We start from the raw sequence: 19,404 nt of genomic DNA, 5'->3' as shown, positions 1-19,404 counted from the left end.
ACGAGCCTCTCTGGCTAGTGCTTCATGCACAGCCTTATTGAATTCTCTAGGAGAAACTCACCTTTTAAGCTTTTCCTATTGCCAAACTGTGCGGCAGAAAAGGCTTTAGCATCTTACCCTCTCACAACCGACATCCTGGTAAGTAAGCCCTATTTCCTCGGACCCCAGACTGACTCTGTCTTACCGTAGCTCCTTCTCCGCTCTGACAATCGGGCCAAAAAATCGTGTTTCATCATTTGACACTGTCTGTTTGATTATGCTTGAGAGTGAATGCATCTTCACGTGTGGATGAGTCCCAACCACTTAAATAAACAGAGTCCAAATATGGGGCCCTAGACCCGGTTGGTTACCAGGAGCAGTACGGCCTTGACAAGCTGTACGCTGTCCCCAGCCTCAGTTTCCACATCTCTGAAATGGGGGCAGCTGGCCTGGGTAATGTGCAGAGTAGTTTCTGGGTAAAAAAAAAAAAAATTCTATGGTTTTCTGTCTTTCTCATTATATCCTGTTCTATTTGGGGGAGAAGGAGGAACATGCTAGAAATAGCATCGTTTTCTTGAGAGACGTACCAACATCCACTCATACTGTGCTAAAATGGGTAAAAAACAAACTCCTGTCCCAAGGATTAGTGCTGTGATTCACTGTGGGTCCTCGGGTGTAAGGTGTGTATGGAGCAACACGGGGCCTCGTCCTGATACCTCTCAGCTGAGAAATAGCTAAAAAACACCTTTCCTGAGGTGATGACACCATGGTTGAGTCTCAGACCTGGGGGGCCTGGACATTCGCTGACCTAACCGGCACCCTCCCTGCCGGCTCTCAGCCTGAAGGTGGGCGGGAGGGGGACCACAGGGTCCCTGTGGACCCTTCAGACTCCACTCTTAAGGACACGTGTGATAAGGCGGGGCGTTGTAGGTCACACTCCTACGGTCAAACCCTTCTTCTCGTGACTAAGTGCAGAACTTCCTCAGCGTTTGAAATGGAAGAATCCTCAAAGACTTCTATGGATTTTGTTTTCCACGTGAGGCCTTTTATGTGGCCCCAGAGGCTCTAATCAACAAGACCGCCACCCTGACTCACCTCTCTGGTAACGCTGAGCGGATCAGTCACAGTCTTAGTTTTGATAAAAAGGAAAGGAAATGCCCACGAGCATTAAAAGCCTCCAATCCCTCTCACCAAAATCTCTCCTGGCCACAGTGCTGCCGCCCAGCCCGTGTGACCGTCCTCCCCCACCCCCCCCTCCCCTTCCCTCCCCATCATTAGTCCCCAGAGGACCAGCAAGCACCTCTCGTAAGCCCTTGGCGCCCATTCCAGGTACAGCCCCCTCCCCCAGCCATCGCCGGCTCCTCTTCCCACAGCGATCACCTCTCACAGGCCAGACGTGGTGCTGTCACCAGCAGAGAGCTGGCGCACTGGAGGGAGCGTTTGGCGGGCTCGGAGCAGCCCAGGCGGAAGGCAGAGTTCACACAGAACATCTTTATGTACTCTGTTCACAGCAGAGGCCCCCAAGGATCTAATTGTCTCATGCTTTCGAATAATTCAAACAGCTCTGATGACCATTTTCCCAGCCACAGCAGAAGAAAACGGCCTTAGAAGTGGAAACAAGCAGTGGACAGGCTTGTTGGGAACAGCACTGCTAGGAGCAAAAGTGTAAGCAAGGAGACCGAGACCCTGCACGCACGTGCGTGCGCACGCACACACACACACACTCAACACACATGACAGTCTGAGGCTGTTCAGTGAAAGAGCAAAGGGCTCTGCTCCCTCAGCACCTGCACTGACAGTGACAACCACGAGCCATTCATTCATTCATTCATTCATTCATTCTTCATTCATTCGTTTGCTCATTCACACCCATTGGGCATCAAGAAAAAACGAAATCTGATCCAGACCACTGTTAGAAAAGTGGTTACCTTTTGTAACAGAGGGGGAAAAGGTTTGAAACGTAGAGAAATAATTTTAGAAAAATCTTCATGGAATAAGTTATTTAAAATAAACTTCTGGGCGATAAACAGGGTGCCAGGAAATTTACTTCTGCCTTTTTTTTTTTTAAGCGAGAGAAGACAGAGACAGGAAATGAGAAGCATCAACCTGTAGTTGTAGCACTTTAGTAGGTCACTGATTGCTTCTCATACGTGCCTTGACTGGGGGACTGCAGTCGAGCCAGTGACCCCTTGCTCAAGCCGGTGACCTGGGGATTTCAAACCTGGGACCTTAGTTGTCCCAGGTCAGAGGTCCCACCACCGGTCAGGCAACCTCTGCCCTGACGTAGGTGAAGCAGTCCTATGTTTGTTCTCACCAGGGTCAGTGAATAAAAACATTCACCTATAACAATGCATCCTGTGATTTTTACCCCTACATAGACTTTTATGAAACTTATCTGAGAGAGATAGAGCGAGAGAGGAAGGGAGAGAAGGAGGGAGAAGGAGGGAGGGAGAGGGACAGAGGGAGAGAGAGGGGGAGAGGGGAGAGAGAGAGAGGGAGGGGGAGAGAGAAAGGGAGAGAGAAAGGGAGAAAGGGAGGGAGACAGAGAGAGAGGGAAAAAGGAGAAAGAGAGGAGAGAAAGGAGGGAGAAAGGAGAAGAGAGAGGAGGAGAAGAGAGGATAGAAAAAGAGGGAGAGAAGCAGAAGTTCCCTCATTTCTCACGGGAGTCTGATGCCTAGTTTCTCTCAGGATTTCAGGAATAAAAAAACAACAACAAAAAAACAAAAAAACAAAACCAAACTATTGCTATTTTCATAAATCTACCAGATTGTGAGTTCTGAATAGTTATAAAACATACAGAAGACTCTCTACTGGGTCCCTGCCAGCGAGACTGGCTCAGTGTCACAGTGAAGCAGGCAAAGGAGAAACGAGCCTATAAACAACTCCCTTCCCTGGCACTCGTGTCCTGGGTGCTGAGCGCGTCGCCATAATCAACACGGTCCTCTGAGCTCAGACTACGAACATCAGCAATTAAAAAAAAAACACAAAAAACAAAAGCTGAAAAATGCTAAGGAACCCAGAGGAGGGACATCTAGTCTGCAGCAAGACTCAGTCAAGGCTCCTTAAAGGAAATGACCTCAGAGCTGAGACCCAAGGACGAAGATGAGAGATTTGGGAGGTAGGTGAGCAAGATTCCAGGTACAGCGAAAAGCACATGCAAAGGCCCAGGGGTTAGAGAACATGGCATTTACCAAATCATTAAAGGCTTTGTGGTTAAGCTTACTAGAGTTGGGTTTCAGAGTGAGGAACAGGGGACGGGGCAGGAAGCTACGTGGATTTCTGCACAGAATGAGTCACCGTGGGTGGAGGAAGGTGAAGAAACATCAGACACCCTCCACATCTACCCACAGCCTCCGGGGGAACCCCACAACAGCCTGAGCTAACAGCTGAATCTAAGAACCTTACTGCCTTCATGACCTGCTTCCTGGAGTCCCGACACAGAGCCACTGGGCCCAGTGTCTCAGCAGAAATCGAATACAGGTATGCTGATCTACCAGATGTTTGCAGCCAGCAGCTCCCAGGACAGAAGGGAAACCACCTGGTATCGTATGTGCTGGAAGGGTCAACATGGGTAACAGACGTGTAGTCGGATCACGGTACAGGTTGGACTGACTACATCAGGGCTGGAAAAGTCCCCGACTTCCCGTCTCGAGTCCACGGCAGACAGGGCCCGTCAATCACAACACCTTCGTACTGAGCCTGGAGCGAGGCCCCCGCATCCTTCTGAACACCACCACGCCCATGAAACCAAACCTACCCACCCTGCCTGGTCCCCGGTCCCCGGGGCCCTTTTGGACTCTACTCTCTGATTCTCTAAGATGCAGCCATTTGAATGTTCGCACTTCCTGGTCTCTGGAGAGGGGAAACACATCCTGTCGTCTGTAACTGATCGTTCGGGTACGAAGGTGGGGACTTAGGTGACGTGAGGGCAGTCAAACAGCCCTTTCTGAGAGGGAGCGCCCCCTGCCCCACCGTGCACACGCTCCGCTGTGCTGAGGTCCGAGACACGGGGCTAGTCTGCAGAGACGGGGTCAGAGAGAAGCAGCGGTCCGGAGGCCCGGGACCTGCACGTCGCCGGTGCGGCTGAGGGCTTAGGCCTCACACCCAGAAGGACTGACCCCATTCAGGAGTCAGTTCTGCCCTTCCCCCGTGTCGTCTACCCCAACAGACCATCACTGCCCTTAAATACAACATGCTACTGTTGGGTGTAATCCCCAACAGGCAAAAAAAATCTCTCTTTGACGAACATGAACAGGGGCTCAGACTGAGTTACAGAACCAAGGTGTGGTCCCGGGTCCTGCGTTCCCTAACTCTTCACCGCGGCCTCCTCTTAGAACTGTGATTACCCGTTCACACTCCCCTCTGCACAGCGGGGCTCTCTGCCTTGTTTGGATTCTTCCTCGGGCGGCAGTGCAGGGTCTCACCAGGGTCCCCGGGCTGAAGAAGCGGTGGGACTGTCATCATCAGGACCCCAGTAAGGTCCAAGAGAGCAGTGTGTGTTTCCTTCCTTGCTGGGATGGGAATATTCCATTTTCATAGACAGGGAGATGGTAGGTCCTCAAATGTCGTTTCATTCAACATCATTTCATTAGCACGGTGGTAAGACGCTGTAGGAACCTAATTCCTGATTCTATCAACCTGTCCGAGGCAAACGTGGTTTTGTTTATACATAGTTTTGCTTAAAGCCACAGAACCTGCAGGCAATGTTAACTGAAAAGCTGCTCGCTTATATTTTGTTTTCTCAATAATTCTACATTCTGCTCTCCTCTGACTCAAGTGAGAGCCAACCACTGACTGTGCTTTCCCTGGTCTCGTATTTAAAAACCAGTCATTGCATAAGGATGATTTCTGGGGCTGTCTCACTGATCTGAAAATAGCGCTGCATTGAACACGGCCCCGTGTATGTCCCCTCTATGTATAATGACACCCCGAGACTCAGCCACCTCGCCACAGCCCCGTGGGCCCTTCTGGGGGCTCTGCTTACGAGAACAGCTGTTTGTTATTTTATCAGGGTCCCCCTGGGTTCCACGGGCACTGCCAAGGACAGTGTGAGCAATGAATTCCTTGTGGGTGGGCACAGAGGACCCTTCACCCTACCGTCCTGGTCCATGCAGTAAGAAGCAGGCACCTGTACACACCACCTCACAGCTGGACGGCAACCCTGGTGAAACCCTCACCTGGATTTCTGACGCTGAAAACATCACACAGGGAGCTCCCAACAGGCATCAGCATAACCAGCACTCCCTTATTTCTTCAGTTAGTCATTCAACAAATGTTGATCAAATGCAGACTGGGGCGGGTAGTGAGTCACCCGTCGGCGTGCAATGGTGCCCGGGTCTCCTGAGCGTGCCCAGGCCAGCGGCCCCCTGCCCCACCCAGCCTCATTCTGTAACCCGCATCAAGTCGGCCCCCACCCCCAGCATCCCCAGCACCCCCAGCACCGCCGCGTGTGGGCAACTAGAAGCCTCAGCCCAGAAGACAGAAGGCCGCTCTCCCAGGTTCTGCAGAACAATATGAAAAGCCACATCAGCCCCTCAGTGTCACCACCAACACCAAAAACGACTCCCAACCCCACCAGCCTGCCCAGGCCGCAGAAGCTGAGAGCAAATCTACTTCCTAGCATCCCTCGGCTGAAGATCAGAAAAGGAAAACCAACCACAAGAATTCAGACAGTGACCCCGAGTCCGTGCTGGCTCTGTGGCGGCGGAGGGGGGGGAGGGATTGAGAAAGAGTCCCTCCCACCCCACCCCACCCCACCGGGCAGAAAACTCAAAGCCCAAATATTAGCAGGGAACAGAGTGACCTTTGACAAATAACATCTCGTCCCCCTTCCTCGCACGGCCTCGAAGAGCAGGCCCGCTGGAAGCCATGGCGTGGTTCTTGCAGCCGGGAGCACCCTCTCTGTGTACAAGCCATCGCTAGGAAGTTTATAAACAAAGTCCGGTCTCCAGGCAGAGCCCAGGGGCTGCTTTCAAGGCCAGCATTTGGCCGAGCGGCCACGCTAGCCTGAGCTTGGTGTTAACCAAGCTTTTCACGTCCCTGGAAAAGCAGAGAGCTGGCTTTCTTCCAGCTCGGTCCACCCCCCCCACGTTCTCGGTGGACTGAAGACTCATCTGAAGCCCGCGCCAGCACAGAGGCCACGGCGCGGGCCGCCAGCCGCGCATCCGAAACAGGGCTCCAGGGTGTCCCTGAACCTGCTCCCTCCAGGACGGAATGGGGAACAGTAAGAGCACAGAATGCCTGAAAATGAGCCTTTCTTACTTTTTCCTCTCCATTCGAAGAAACTTAGGCTTCTGCAAATGCAAAAATTAAAAATATTTGTATTAGAGGGTTACAAAGAAGAAAAAAAAAACCGCTGGGGAAAAAGAACACCAAATGGTTGGGTAGCCCCACTGTCGACCCTGGACCCAGCAGGTCACAGGGCAAGCAGGGCCCCGGGGGGGGGGGGGGGCAGGGCCCAGGCCCGTGAAAGGAAGGAAAAGCCCTTGAGCTTTCTATAAGAACATTCTCAGTGGCGAGAAGACTGGTCCTGACAGATCAGATGTGAGCCGTCTTCCTCAGCTGCCCCGGGGCAGGGAACGGGCCGCTGGGCACACCAGCCCTCGGGGTCCCAGTCAGTCACCAAAAGGCAGAGTAGTGCAGGAAGGTTGCCATGGGACCTGAAGAGCACTCCAAGGACACCCTTGGCAAGAGAGCAAGTAAACACTGAGAGGGTTAAATATTAAATCCAAGTGGTGTCAGGAGCTCCGTTTCCCTCCAGCCTTTCTCTGAGACAAATTTCTGCTGTGACAGAAGACTGCCTCCTTGTGCCCTGAGCCTGCTGCTCCCCACAGGACCCCCGGCACATTTCCACTCCTCTGAGCTGCTTCCACCCGGGACTCCTTCCCTCTGCTGCTTAGTTCTTCAATGCCTTGTCACACACTGCCTCCTCCAGGAAGTCTTCCTGACCTGTCTCGGCAGAACTCCCTACCTGCTCTGCACTCTGTGTAGAGCATGCTCACAGCACTCTCACCCTGGAATGGACATAGTTCTGGATACTGTCCTTCCCTCCCTGCCCCAACACCGACTGAAGACTTCTTGAGCAGAGATAGACTATCCGCCTCTGGGACCTCTGGGCCCAGCAAGGTGGGTATTCGACAACGAAAGCCAGAGAACGGACTTGGCTGAGGTCCTTTTCGAGCCTCTGGCCGGGGTGGCCTGCTCCGAGGAGGAAGGGCTCGAAGGTTTTCCGGTTTTCTCCTGGGAGGGTCAGGAATTGGACCTCTGGTTTCCACAAACAGTGGCTGGCACTGAGCTCCTCAAGGTGCTTCCTCTGTCCCTGGGAGCCCCTTCTTTAGCCACAAGAGGGAGACAACAGAGGCCTGAGGGCCCTAAGGCTACTCCCAAAGGTCTCACCGTCCTCACAGATAGGACCCGGCAGGGTGTGAATACAGGGCAGCCCTTCACGGGCTCGGAATCGTGTCTGACACTTAGAATCCAAGAAACGGCAGGCAGGACAATGCTGGTGGCCGTGGCCAGTCCTCCTGCTTGGGACCTGTGGCTGATTGTCCCCACATACAGCCATCTATGCGGTTTATGATAAATACATCTCTTACCTGTGGGACCACCATGCTGAGTGCCTCTGAATGAGCCCCCCCCCCCCCCCCCGGGCTGCGTTCTGCACCTCTGTGCCTCCCTCCCTTCCGTTCTAAACAGCTTAGGTGGGGGCAGCTGAAAACCACTACTGCTCTTGCATACAAACCTCGGAAGAAAAGCAACGGCCCCTTCCAGCCGGACTGCCCTGCGATTCATCCCAGAAGTGAATGTACTGGCTCCCTGTCTGACACACCTAGTCCTCCACGCGTGTGTGTGGCACAGGGACAGGCCCGCTGCTGGGAAACCCGGGCCCGACTCTCGTCTACAACCACCCCCCTTCACAGATGAAGCAGATGCCATCCTCTCTCGGTTCCCATATGACTTTCTAGAAGATTCTCTCTGACAAACCACGCAGACACGTTTACGGATACACAGCTGGCAAGAGGGTGAGGTGCGGGCCGTTCTCTCCGGCCTTGGGGAGCCACAGCCGGGATGCTGTGCTGAGACTGACTCTCGGCTGATCCTGAGCCTGTACCTGTGAGAGCACGGGGCTGGCTCTGGTCAGGAGCACCCGCCTGAGGGAGCAGGGAAGGGAGAGAGAAGGGGGTCGCCAGCACTTACGCTCTATTCATCGAGCACCTACCACGTGCCAGACTCTGATCTGCACATTTAGAAGATGTTGCAACAACAGAGAAACCCCAGAAAGACTCATGCCCTCGTGAGAGACCACATCCTAGAGGAGGAAGGACAAGCAATGCACTAGACATGAGAGAAAGTCAATACTCTTGATACAGAAGGTGCTGAACGCTACGAGAGAAGGGAGGCAGAGCAGGCTGCGGACTGCGCGTCCCACGGGAGAGGCTGGCGCTGTACACAGCTGGGTCAGGAGGCTGCCCCGAGAAGGCGGCACTTCAGCAGATGCTCGTATCTGACGGGAAGAGCATTCCAGGCAGGGGGAACAGCCAGTGCACAGACCCTAGTGCTAAGAGGGCGGGGACAGGCAGAAAAGTGACGTGGTTTGAGTAACCTCCTAAGGGGACCGCTCTGGCTGCTGTGTTGAGAACAGGCTGCAGGGGCAAAGGCAGAGCGGGCAGGTAGCTGGAGGGCTATTCCGGCGTGCAGCCAGGCAGAAGGTGGTGGTGGCCAGAGCCAAGGTGGCAGGGTGGCATCCGGCAGAGTGGCAGGGTGGCAGTGAGGCAGGGCGAGAGGAGGGCTCAGCTGTGTTGAAAGCAGAGCCAAGGTACCTGCCTCTAGGAACAGCCGCAAGATAAGAGAAAAGGGTAAGATTCATCCAGCAAGACATGACACAAAGGACACCGTGCGCCACCCCGTCTGGGAGTCAGGACACAGGCCAGCTGCCGAGGAAAAGGCTTTTGTGCTAAGTGCCATCGTCTGCAGGTGACAGAGGGGGTTCAAAGCAGGGTCCTGCAGGACCCCAGGCCGGGCTCCAAGAAGGGGGGGTCTACAAAGGAGGCACCGGATAGACGCTTCCCCAAGGACAGATGTCCTATTGAGCGAGAGCTGAACCATGCACGATCGGAGAGGAAATCCACGGACCTGGTCCCAAGTTCAAAACAGGAAATGAGAGGGCGAGGATTGGGGACCGAGCAGGGCAGACAGTGAGGAGAGATCTTGAAAGCAATTTCAAGTATGGGAGAGGCGTTTTTCACATCCACCGGGCTGTCCTCAAATCCCAGGGCAGAAAAATAGGGGACCTTGTTTTGTCCAATGGGTGCAGAAGAACCTCATAACTGTACTAGTTGCGACATCTCCCTCTTCTTAGATCAGAGGAAGGGGGACAAATGCTTGGCACCTCAGGGTCTCTCTGTGCCACTGTGTGTAATGGCGGGGGGGGGGGGGGACACTAGGTGCTCTGCTGGGATCTGTCCTGCCCCTGGCACCAGACTCCACTGCGGTGCAACTGTCGAAAACAAAAAATAACCCAAAACTGTGCCATGTTCTAAATAACAGGACCCTGTCAACAACCAGAGACAGGCACGCTCCTGAAACGCGTGACAGAATTAGTAAGAAAGCAGCACCCCTCCCTGCTCCCCGCCCCCCGCCCCGACTTCCAGGCAACCGCACAGAGAGAAGCCAACTTCACTCTTTATTTACAAAGAAACCCCAAATGCTTCACACATTTTAAAATAGATTTAAAATTTACAACTGAAAACCCTATTCCATAAATACGTCCTCCTGCCTCTGGCACACAGGGCTGCCTCTTCTTGCTGTGCTGGACCTGCCAACCTCCCTGGCTCTGGGGTCCCTCCCCACACCCCCAGGACCCGCCCCAACCTGCCTAGGCCTGCACTGAGCCCAGTTCTCTCTGGTCCTGACACCACAGGTAGGCAGCCCCGCCCCCTCCGAGCCTGTGGCCCAGGTGGGCCTCCCGGGGCCTCACCTCCCCGGGGCTCCCTGTCTCACCTCCACCTTCTTCGGAGCTGGGGCCACAGCCCCTTTGATCAGCATCTATCATTCTATATGAGGCCGGGGGGGGGGGGGGCACTCTCTTTATGAAGGTTGCATAATGCTGTACACTTAAAAAAAAGATCACTAAAAATTGTAATTTTAAAGTGGGTCAATTTTATGGTATGCAAATTATACTTTAATAAAACTGGAGGGTTTTTTTGTGTGTGTGTGTGTGTGTGTGTTTATTTCAGTGCCTGCACCTCTGCAGATGCATCTGCTCAGCACCAGACCCCAGGCGGGCACCTGTGTTCTCTGCACGTGAATACCTTGGACATCCCACGTGGTTTCCAAGAGGCTGGAACAGACTGTGCTGAGTGAGGGGAGGGCTGGAGCCAGGGCTGGTACGGGGGGGGGGGGGGGTACCCGGTGGGTCAGGGGTTCCCGGATGGCAGCAGGAAGTGGGGACAATGACAGGGATAGGGGAGGGGGGCACCGACAGGATGGCAGCCAAGCTATGCAGTGTGATGAGGTGACAGGCTGGTGGGCTGGGAGGAAGGCGTGTTTAACATCAGGCTGAGCCAGACCCACTGCGCCCACTGCTGCTGTGCAGGTCAAAGCGGGCTGAGCCCGGGCAATCCCGCACAGCTCAACGTCACATGCCCACACCCGCGGGTGACACAGACGGGGACTCAGGGTCAGGGTCAGGCTTCCAGCCAGCACCTCTGCTGACGGACCGAGTGACTGAGGACTTGACAGTTGAACTCTGAGAGCCTTCATTTTCTCATCTATAACTGGGGACGGCACAGTCACACCTCAGAAGCACATTTCCATTTCTGCTGTTTAATACACGGACAACGTAAACCACACGGTGGGCTCACCAAGTGCTGAAGACGTGAGCCGCCCCCCTTCCCGTGCCCCGGCCTTCCTCGAGTGCCTCACGCACCTGCACCACCAACCTCTCTCAGCACCTTAATCCTCTCTCCCCTTAACACCAGCCCCCCTCCAATAAATCAGGACAGGGAACGCAGTTCTGCTCAGCAAAGCAGACCTCCCACTTTCCTGACGTTACTACAGAGACCGGAGTCCCAGCTGTCCCCGGGGCCCAGGGCTGCAGCTGGGACGGACTGCACCTGGCACCTTCTATCTGGGGGACCATGAAATAAAGCCAGAGAATAAATGGCCCAAAGGCAGAGCGGGGAGTGGGGAGGAGGCGACCAGAGGCCCCCTCTTACCGATGCGTGGAGTGGGGAAGCGTGTGCATGGGCAGGAGCCACCAGGCGGACCTGGGTGGACGCCGCAAAGCCGACGTGCAAGGGCGTGAGGGTTCATGGGCCGGCCCTGCCGAGAACTAACGGGAGGTCAAGAAAACCGCTTTCTTTAGGCTCACACAGAGAAAAGGGACGTGTCAGCCAGCTGGGACTCAGGAGGGTCCCCTCCCCCCAGCACCGTGATTTAATGCTCAGCCACACCTGGCCTGGTGCCCCCTCGAAGCTGCTGTTGCTGCTGGTCTCAGGCTGTGACACTAACCAAGAACTGCTCCTCTATGAGTCATGTCCTTGGCTGGTCACTCAGTGCACTGGCCCTTCTGTCTCCAGGCAACGTCAGCTACTGTCGTACGGACAAGAGCAAGGAGGGCCAGGCTCAGTGACAACGACAGAGGAAAGCTCAGTCCCCTCCGTCACGCCTCCTGTGTGGTGACCCTTCCTTCCTGCGCTGCTTGACCTAGTCCACGAGGCCTGGAACTGGGGTTCCAAAACACTACCGAGGTCTCCCCTGGAATGAAGCACGTCCCCGGGGCCCGCGGGCGTACGTCCAGAGGCTGTGGGTGCAGCCGATGCCCGGGGACGTGGTGGGGGAGACCCACCGGCCTGGCTAACTCCCCCGGGAGCTGACCGACAAGCACGAACTAGCTCCCGGAGCCCATCTCACCGGGTCCCTCAAGATCACACCGAGTGTCCGAGCGAGGACATGGCGCCCTTGCCTCCCCGGGCCGCCGGGTGCAGTGGGCGACGTGGAAACCAGACATGACAGGACATCCTGGGGCACCTGCTGGGGACTGAACGCAGCACTAGCCTCCCTGTGGAAGGGAGGCGAGTTCCCGCAAGCGTCCGACTCTCTTACCAAAAGGTGCCCACCCCAGGACAGTGCCCCCCGATTGCACCTTTACTGCGGAGGGGAGACCCCCGGAGAGGCCGCCCTATGACTCAGGGCCCGGAGCCCACCTAAGCAGCAGTCCTGCTGGCCTCTGCACTCGTATGGGGGGGGTTGCCAGGAGTCCTTCAAGAAGGAGACGTGCTCTTAGCTTCATGCCTTCGGGCAATAAACCCACCCTTTAAAATCTCACCAAAATGATCACGTGCTTTCACTGTGCTGGCTCCAAGCCGGAGGCCAGAGCTCTGCGTCCAACAGCTGCCCGGAGCCAGCGGCATGGGCCAAGCACCGCGGGGGGCGGCTTTCACTCACCAGACAGCGGGTCTTTGCCAATCATCAACACATTGGGCAAATTCATTACGATCAGCTGCTGGAGAACTTCCTAGGGAAACAAAGGGGGAAAAGATACCATTAAGAGGAGGAAACAAAAATAACTAACGATTAAGAAAATAACAGTTTATCAAGTCACTGGGTGAGCCTGCCGCCAGTCCACGGTCACTAGGAACATATGTTATATAAGAGGAAGAAATACTTAGGATTTTATGTCACGGTTTGCCTGTGCAATTAAAGATAAAGAAGGACAAGGAGATGCAGCTGGGTCTCGGGAACCTGATGATTCCGGCTCGGGATGCTGGCACGCAGCAGGTCTCCGGTTCGAGCTGTAAACAGGGAGATGTGTCCCGTTTACGGCCGCGACTTCCCTGGGACAGGGATAAATCACCGCTAATCTGTAGCTGTCAGAGAGGTGGCGCGGGCAACGGGCTGCCTTCTGGCCCTCACACCAAGGGTCTTTGAAGGGAGGCCCAGGCAGCCGCCATACGTCATGCCCCTCGCCTGGGGACTTTGACAGGCTCTCCCCAGAGCGTGCCGCTCGCACCCGGACCCACCACCTCGTCTCCGGGAGCTCCGCCTGGGCAGGTTGCCTTCCCTGGCCAGATGGGCCTTGCTTTCTGTTTTTACAAATCAGAAAATAAAAATCTAATTTTACAGGAGACAAGGGAGTAGGTTTCCTGTGTATTCTTGGTCATACAAAAGTGGTCACAACAGAAAATTCTTCATCAGAAAGCTCTTCTTATGCCTCTGAAAAAGTGTTCCCAACTTGTTTCAGGAGTCACTCTAGTGCATAACTCGAGGACACTCTGCTTTCGGCATCCTGCCAGCCAGCAGTGACGAGGAAGAGGAGGACGATTACACAATCAGCTAACCCAGCAGGGCCCAGCGGACACCCGAGAACCATCCTGAATCCTCAGATCGGAATGGTGGCCTGGGCACACAGGCCGGGCAGGGCCAGCGCTGACAAAGAATTTATGCAATGACTGCGCCCTCCCTTCTATTATTGTCCTATAGCTCCTGTCCACACCAGGAATTGGGGGGAAGGGGCGCTAAACCATGAGGTGCACCCACCCCACCCGAACTCACCGGGCCCCCTCTCTGCTCAGTGTTGGAGAAAGATTATCTGGGGTCACATGTCACTGCATCAGAGATGGCTAACGTTTTCTTCAACATGTCTCAGTGGGTGAATATCTGTGCTGGACAGAAGTCGGCATTGTGTAAGTCAGCCTCCCTCTCGGCCTTGGGAAAATTCAACACGAGAGTCTCTCAGCTGAATGGCTCACCAAATGCTGCAGTCCCACCCTGGGGCAAAACACGCCCCACGAGCACAGTCGGCCAAAGCCACTGCCCAGCTGCCCGTCTGGCACGAGGACGGGCTGCCCGCAGATGCGCTCTGTGTCGGGGAGTCCCCACACCGCCTTCCTACAAAGTCACACGCTCGGCCCGGCTGCGAGAAGATCCGCTTGTTATCGCTGCCCAAGCATCTCCCGTCTCTTCTCAAGTTTTGGCAGGCGTTCCTCTGCCCTGTCCAACTGTGTGGCGCACCCACCCCACGATCAGGGAGCCGGGAGAGGTGCACACGTGTCTAAAGAAGGCATGGCCGGCGGGCACCCCGAGGGTCCCTGTAGTAACGCTGGGTGGCATTTCTGTGCTGAGGATTACACAAGCACAAAACCGCTGGGATGCTGCGTGTTTAACAGGATGCTTAACTTGGTCTAATCCAGGGGTCTCAAACTCGCGGCCCGCCCACCAATTTTGTGCGGCCGCAGACTGGCCCACAGATTAATCCACGAAGTTTGATTAGTCTGCGGGCTGCACAAAATTGGTGGGTGGGCCGCACGGCCGTGAGTTTGAGACCCCTGGTCTAATCAGTGCTTGCTTGTTTTCCCCAAGAAATATGTGTCAGTGGTGCAATTAAGATGTTTTACAATATAGCCTGACCGGGCGGTGGTGCAGTGGATAGAGCGTCAAACTGGGACACGGAGGACCCAGGTCCGAAACCCCAGGGTCGCTGGCTCGAGCAAAGGGTCACTTGGTCTGTTGTAGCCCTCTGGTCAAGGCACATATGAGAAGCAACCAATGAACAACTAAGCTGCCACAGCAAAGAACTGATGCTTCTCATCTCTCTCCCTTCCTGCCTGTCTGTCCCAATCTGTCCCTCTCTCTGTCTCTGTCAAAAACACACACAACAAATACACAAAATAAAACTGAAAGTAAATGTTTTTTTAAAAAGTATTGTTTTATGAATTTTTTTCTTGTTTCTTTCAAAACACCACGAGTCTCTGAAGACCTTACTACCCTGTGACCAAACACACTCCCGAGCGCTCAGTGTCCCCTCCGGAGCCCCGGAGCACACTGCCAGCAGAAGCGGGCTCGGAGGGCTGAGCGGCGAGGGCAGCAGAAAGAGAACGTGACACACACGTTAACTTCAAACGTTCCAATAGCTACGTTCAAAAAAGTAAAAAGAAACAGGTGAGAATGTCCTAACAGTATATGTTAAGCCAATAGACTCGGAGTGTTGTCATGGCTCCAAGGAATTAACAAGAAGTCATGAACGTTTCACGTTCTTTTCTTCCATGCCGCGTCCCTGAAATCCAGTGCCCAGCTGGCACTGAGAGCCAGTCTCAGTCCGGGGGCTACGTGTTCATTGGAAACACTTGACCGGAAACAGTGCCTTTCTCTACCCAAGTTGTTCCGAACACACTTAGAAGTTCTCCAGTAACTGAATCGAGCATCGCTTTTTAAATTTAAATTAAAGATCCCTCAGTCACACTAGCCACATCGGGGGATCCCAACAGCCACCCGTGGCTAGTGGCTGCCGTGTGCCCCGACACCAGTGACAAGGGGACTTGGTGGCCTTCAGTCCTTGCGGAAAGCCTACCAAATGCATCCCCTTGGGGTGGCAGGGCGTCCAGGGCAACAGGCCAGTCCCTCCATCTAGTGGGGACGTGAGGAGGTTGCTGACAAGAGGACCCTCCCGCCTGGCACTTGGAACAGAAAGCCACTGTGGAGGCCGCAGCTGACACTGGCCCGCTCAGCGGGCACCTGGTCACGCCGCAGCCGGCTGCATGGCGTGGGTGGGACTGAGCGAGGCTGGAGTGCAAGCCCACTGGTGTGCTTGGGCCTCCCTCAAATCGGGCACCTCCTGGTGCCACCCAGGCCTTCACAAAGGCCACTGTCACACCCCCGGGCAGGGACGAGGACAGCCGCCGTCTTGTCACCGATCCTTGTGGCCTGACACGGGCAGGACAGAGTCAGGCTTGAAGTTCAGCCCTCCTGGAGGCACCGGCTCCCCACAGAGGGTGGGGTGTTAAAATGTGTGAACTGGGGTAGACTGTGCACCAGCTGTGCTCTCGGATCCTAGTCGTGGATGCTGGGGAAACCCTCGTGGGGTGTTAAAATGTGTGAACTGGGGTAGACTGTGCACCAGCTGTGCTCTCGGATCCTAGTCGTGGATGCTGGGGAAACCCTCGTCTTCCCCGCTCGGGGATGAAACTGCACTGACAGCATCCTGGAAGGATCCACCGTCACCGCCTCAAACAAACCAAAGGAGACATCACCAAGATGGAGCTGAGGAGGAAGGGCGTGCCTGGCTCTCAGCAGCTGGGGGCTGGGAAGCGACTGTGATGAGCACCACTCGGGATGCAACTCTCAATCAAAGAGCTTATCAATCCCAACGTGCCCCGGGGGCTATCCCAACAAGAACCAGGCCCCACACATGCTGGGGAGGGATGGGACAGGCCAGGAAATTCCCCAGGAAGCGTCTGTCACCCCAGCTGGTGGGTCCCAGCGGCTGCATCTGTGTCTGCACAAGGTGTCAACAAACCCAGCCCGCTGGGCACGATCAGACTCCCAGCTTCCTGCCCTGGACGCTCCGGAGGCACCTGTGAGTGACACGGGGAGGCTGTGGAGGGGGGTCTCGAGGCTGTGGACTGGCTCGCAGAGGTCACCAGTGGAGAGCAATGCTAAGAACAGAACCAGGAAGGCATGTGAAAGGAAGACACCTCCCTTCCTACTAGAATCGTCTTGAGCAAAGCGGAGGACACAGAGAGGTGGGTGGCCCATTCCAGGCACCACAGGTGACTGAGCTCTGCTAGTGACAGAAGGGACGGAGAAGGGTAGTGAGCAGACTCCAGAGGCACCTGGCTACACGCAAAACTCACACCTGTTGATGACCAGGTTGAGTGGTCATGGATGACACGACCTCTTAGCCACCCTACGGCAAACAAGACCAGCACCCAGGCCCATGGCTTCACTGAGCCCACGATGCCAAACGCTTGTCCCCGTCCCCCTCCGGGCCCCTCAGAGCCCGATGTGGGGCCCGGGCTGCAATTCCGGGCTGGCTCCAGGAGGTCACGCCGCGTCCCCACCATCCCCTCCATCACCAAGCCTTCCAACAGGCCAGCCCTCAGCTGTTCGTCCTCCCCAGGCCCCTCCTACCTCACTCCTCCCAGGGAAGCACCCAAGTTTCCTCACCTTGTGGATGGAATCGGTGCTAAGTGCCTGATAAATGGGGCAGGCAGAGGCCTGGGGCACAGCAGGGCCTGGGAAGGACCCTGGGAAGGACCCCAGGACAGGCCACCTAATCTGCCCCTCGGGTTTGAGGTGACTGGTGGCTCCCAGGGCTTATAGATGAAGCTCATTTTTTTTTTTTTTTTTCGTTTTGTTCAGTCACCTCCCATTAGATTGTTAGGTGCCAGAAGGGGCCAGGCCTCCTAATTCCTTTCTAGCCGGTCTCTTCCCAGGACTTATAAATAGTGCACCCAGCCAACCACCAAGGCAGAAGGTCTCAGAAGTCCCAACAAGAGCCCAAGCTTCCTCCCAGGACCTTGTCCCTTGGTTTAGCAACAGGCCCCTTAAAACAGCCCCTTCAGGCCCTGGCCGGTTGGCTCAGTGGTAGAGCATCGGCCAGGCGTGCAGAAGTCCCGGGTTCGATTCCCGGCCAGGGCACACAGGAGAAGCACCCATCTGCTTCTCCACCCCTCCCCCTCTCCTTCCTCTCTGTCTCTCTCTTCCCCTCCCGCAGCCGAGGCTCCACTGGAGCAAAGATGGCCCGGGCGCTGGGGATGGCTCCTTGGCCTCTGCCCCAGGCGCTAGAGTGGCTCTGGTCGCAACAGAGCGACACCCCGGAGGGGCAGAGCATCGCCCCCTGGTGGGCAGAGCGTCGCTCCCTGGTGGGCGTGCCGGGTGGATCCGGTTGGGCGCATGCGGGAGTCTGTCTGACTGTCTCTCCCCGTTTCCAGCTTCAGAAAAATACAAAAAAAACAAACAAACAAAAAAAAACAGCCCCTTCAACTCACCCCTGAGAAGAAGTATGTGTACACCAAACTTTCAGTAAACTGTCTACGGCAGGATTGTAGTAAATGGAGGCCCTAAAACACCCCACCGAACCCTCACAGTCCGAAGTCAAGCACGGCAGGGCTCTGTGGTGAGGAGCAGCGCTCCGCCGACTGGTAAGGAGGGGGGTGGGGGTCAGACCCTGGGAGCTGTGGCCACTCGTCTGGGTCAGGAAGATGACAAAAAACAAAACAAAACGCTTGAATGAATAAAAGGACACCTAATGGTACGTACAGGATTAAAGCTATGCTAAAAAAGGACCTACACCAAAATGAGAGAACTCTTTTCATTAGCGTGATCAGGACAAGGGCTAGTTTCCCCAACATCTCCTAAAGGTCCTGCAACGTGGTTGTACCACCTTAAATTAAAATGCTCTGCCTCTGTGGCCGGCTTGCACACAGGGAACGGCTTGCACACAGAGAATGGCTTGCACACAGAGAACGTACGGTCAGCAGTGTTCATCAGATACTGAGCTGTGAATGTGACAGCACCACTAAATTAAAAAAAATCCTTTCAAGACAATTCACAATATATCCAAGATAAAAAAATGACTTGAATTATTGACTTTATTTTTAAAAACAGTCTCCCCTCCACCCCACCCCCACCCCCAAATCATGGCATACTCGAGCATCTCCCACCCGGAACTGCAAGGCTTCCAGCAGCTGGAGGAGATGCCGCCAGGAGCCGCTAGGTGGCCAGACCAGGTACGGGCAGGGCCAGCTGGGGAAAGCCTGGGCTTTCAGGGTGCCACCCCTCGCCTGAGGCAACGCAGGGGCCTCGCTGAGAAGGTTTCAAGTCCTGCTGGGCCCACGCCGACCTCTGTGCCTGTTCAAACGGAAAGGTCATTTTCCCTGCTGGTAGAAAAAATGCCAGGTCCTGGAAAAGCCACAGGGTGTAAACACTTGTGTGTGTGTGTGTGTGTGTGTGTGTGTATATGTGAGAATGTGTGTGTGTGTGTGTGTGTGTGAGAATGTGTGTGTGTGTGTGTGTGTGTGTGTATGTGAGAATGTGTGTGTGTGAATGTGTGTGTGTGTGTGTGCACACGGCTGGCAAAGGTTATCTTGTTTCCTTTCCAAACATTGGCATTGTTGGATTAAGAACAATGATTTCATCAAGAAATGGGAAGAAATCTGTTTCTCCTTCCAAATGAAACTGAATTTTATGTCTTGACATTTTGCCGGAAAGGAATAATAAAAGCGCTAAAGGCCAGAGTTTAGGTCCGCGGATTGACCCTCCACGGGGGTCTGAATGGGAGCTGTGAATGTGGAGTAAACAAGAGGGAAATCCCAAAAAAGTTAAGACAAACACCCAGATGGAAGATGATGCTCACGGTTGCCAAGGAGATCAAGTTGATCCGGACAATGAAATGCGCCTTCCACACAGCCAAAGAAACACCAAAAACCTATCCACGTTCTCAGTCAGTAATGAAAATCAGGAACATGAGTGACGTCAGCTTCAAGTGTGCACTCAGAACTCACACAGCACCCTGCTGTGAGCTGAGGACTCGGCCTAGCTGGGAAGGCAAGCAGGTAGCCATCTCTGCACAGCACAGGTGTCAGAGCAGCAGAGCACAAGGAGTACATCCCAGCTCTGCCCAAGCACGTCTAGGAAAGCTTCCCA

The 19,404-nt window shown here is 54.8% G+C and overlaps 1 protein-coding gene across 3 annotated transcripts in view; it reads right to left on the bottom strand.

The window, feature by feature from the left end:
• CCDC88C (coiled-coil domain containing 88C) overlaps positions 1–19,404 on the bottom strand; it is a 133,252-nt gene that overhangs the window by 60,832 nt on the left and 53,016 nt on the right. For 2 of the 3 annotated variants that reach the window (XM_066388239.1, XM_066388241.1), the window contains exon 4: positions 12,427–12,496. In XM_066388239.1, the coding sequence (XP_066244336.1) occupies positions 12,427–12,496 (70 nt within the window). Of the gene's footprint in view, positions 1–5,782; positions 5,883–12,426; positions 12,497–19,404 lie in introns of those variants that run through there. The other variant, XM_066388240.1, reaches the window with a different exon arrangement.

Source organism: Saccopteryx leptura, chromosome 6 (assembly GCF_036850995.1).
Source record: "Saccopteryx leptura isolate mSacLep1 chromosome 6, mSacLep1_pri_phased_curated, whole genome shotgun sequence".
Taxonomy (NCBI): Eukaryota; Metazoa; Chordata; class Mammalia; order Chiroptera; family Emballonuridae; genus Saccopteryx; species Saccopteryx leptura.
This window is presented reverse-complemented; position numbering and strand designations above follow the sequence as displayed.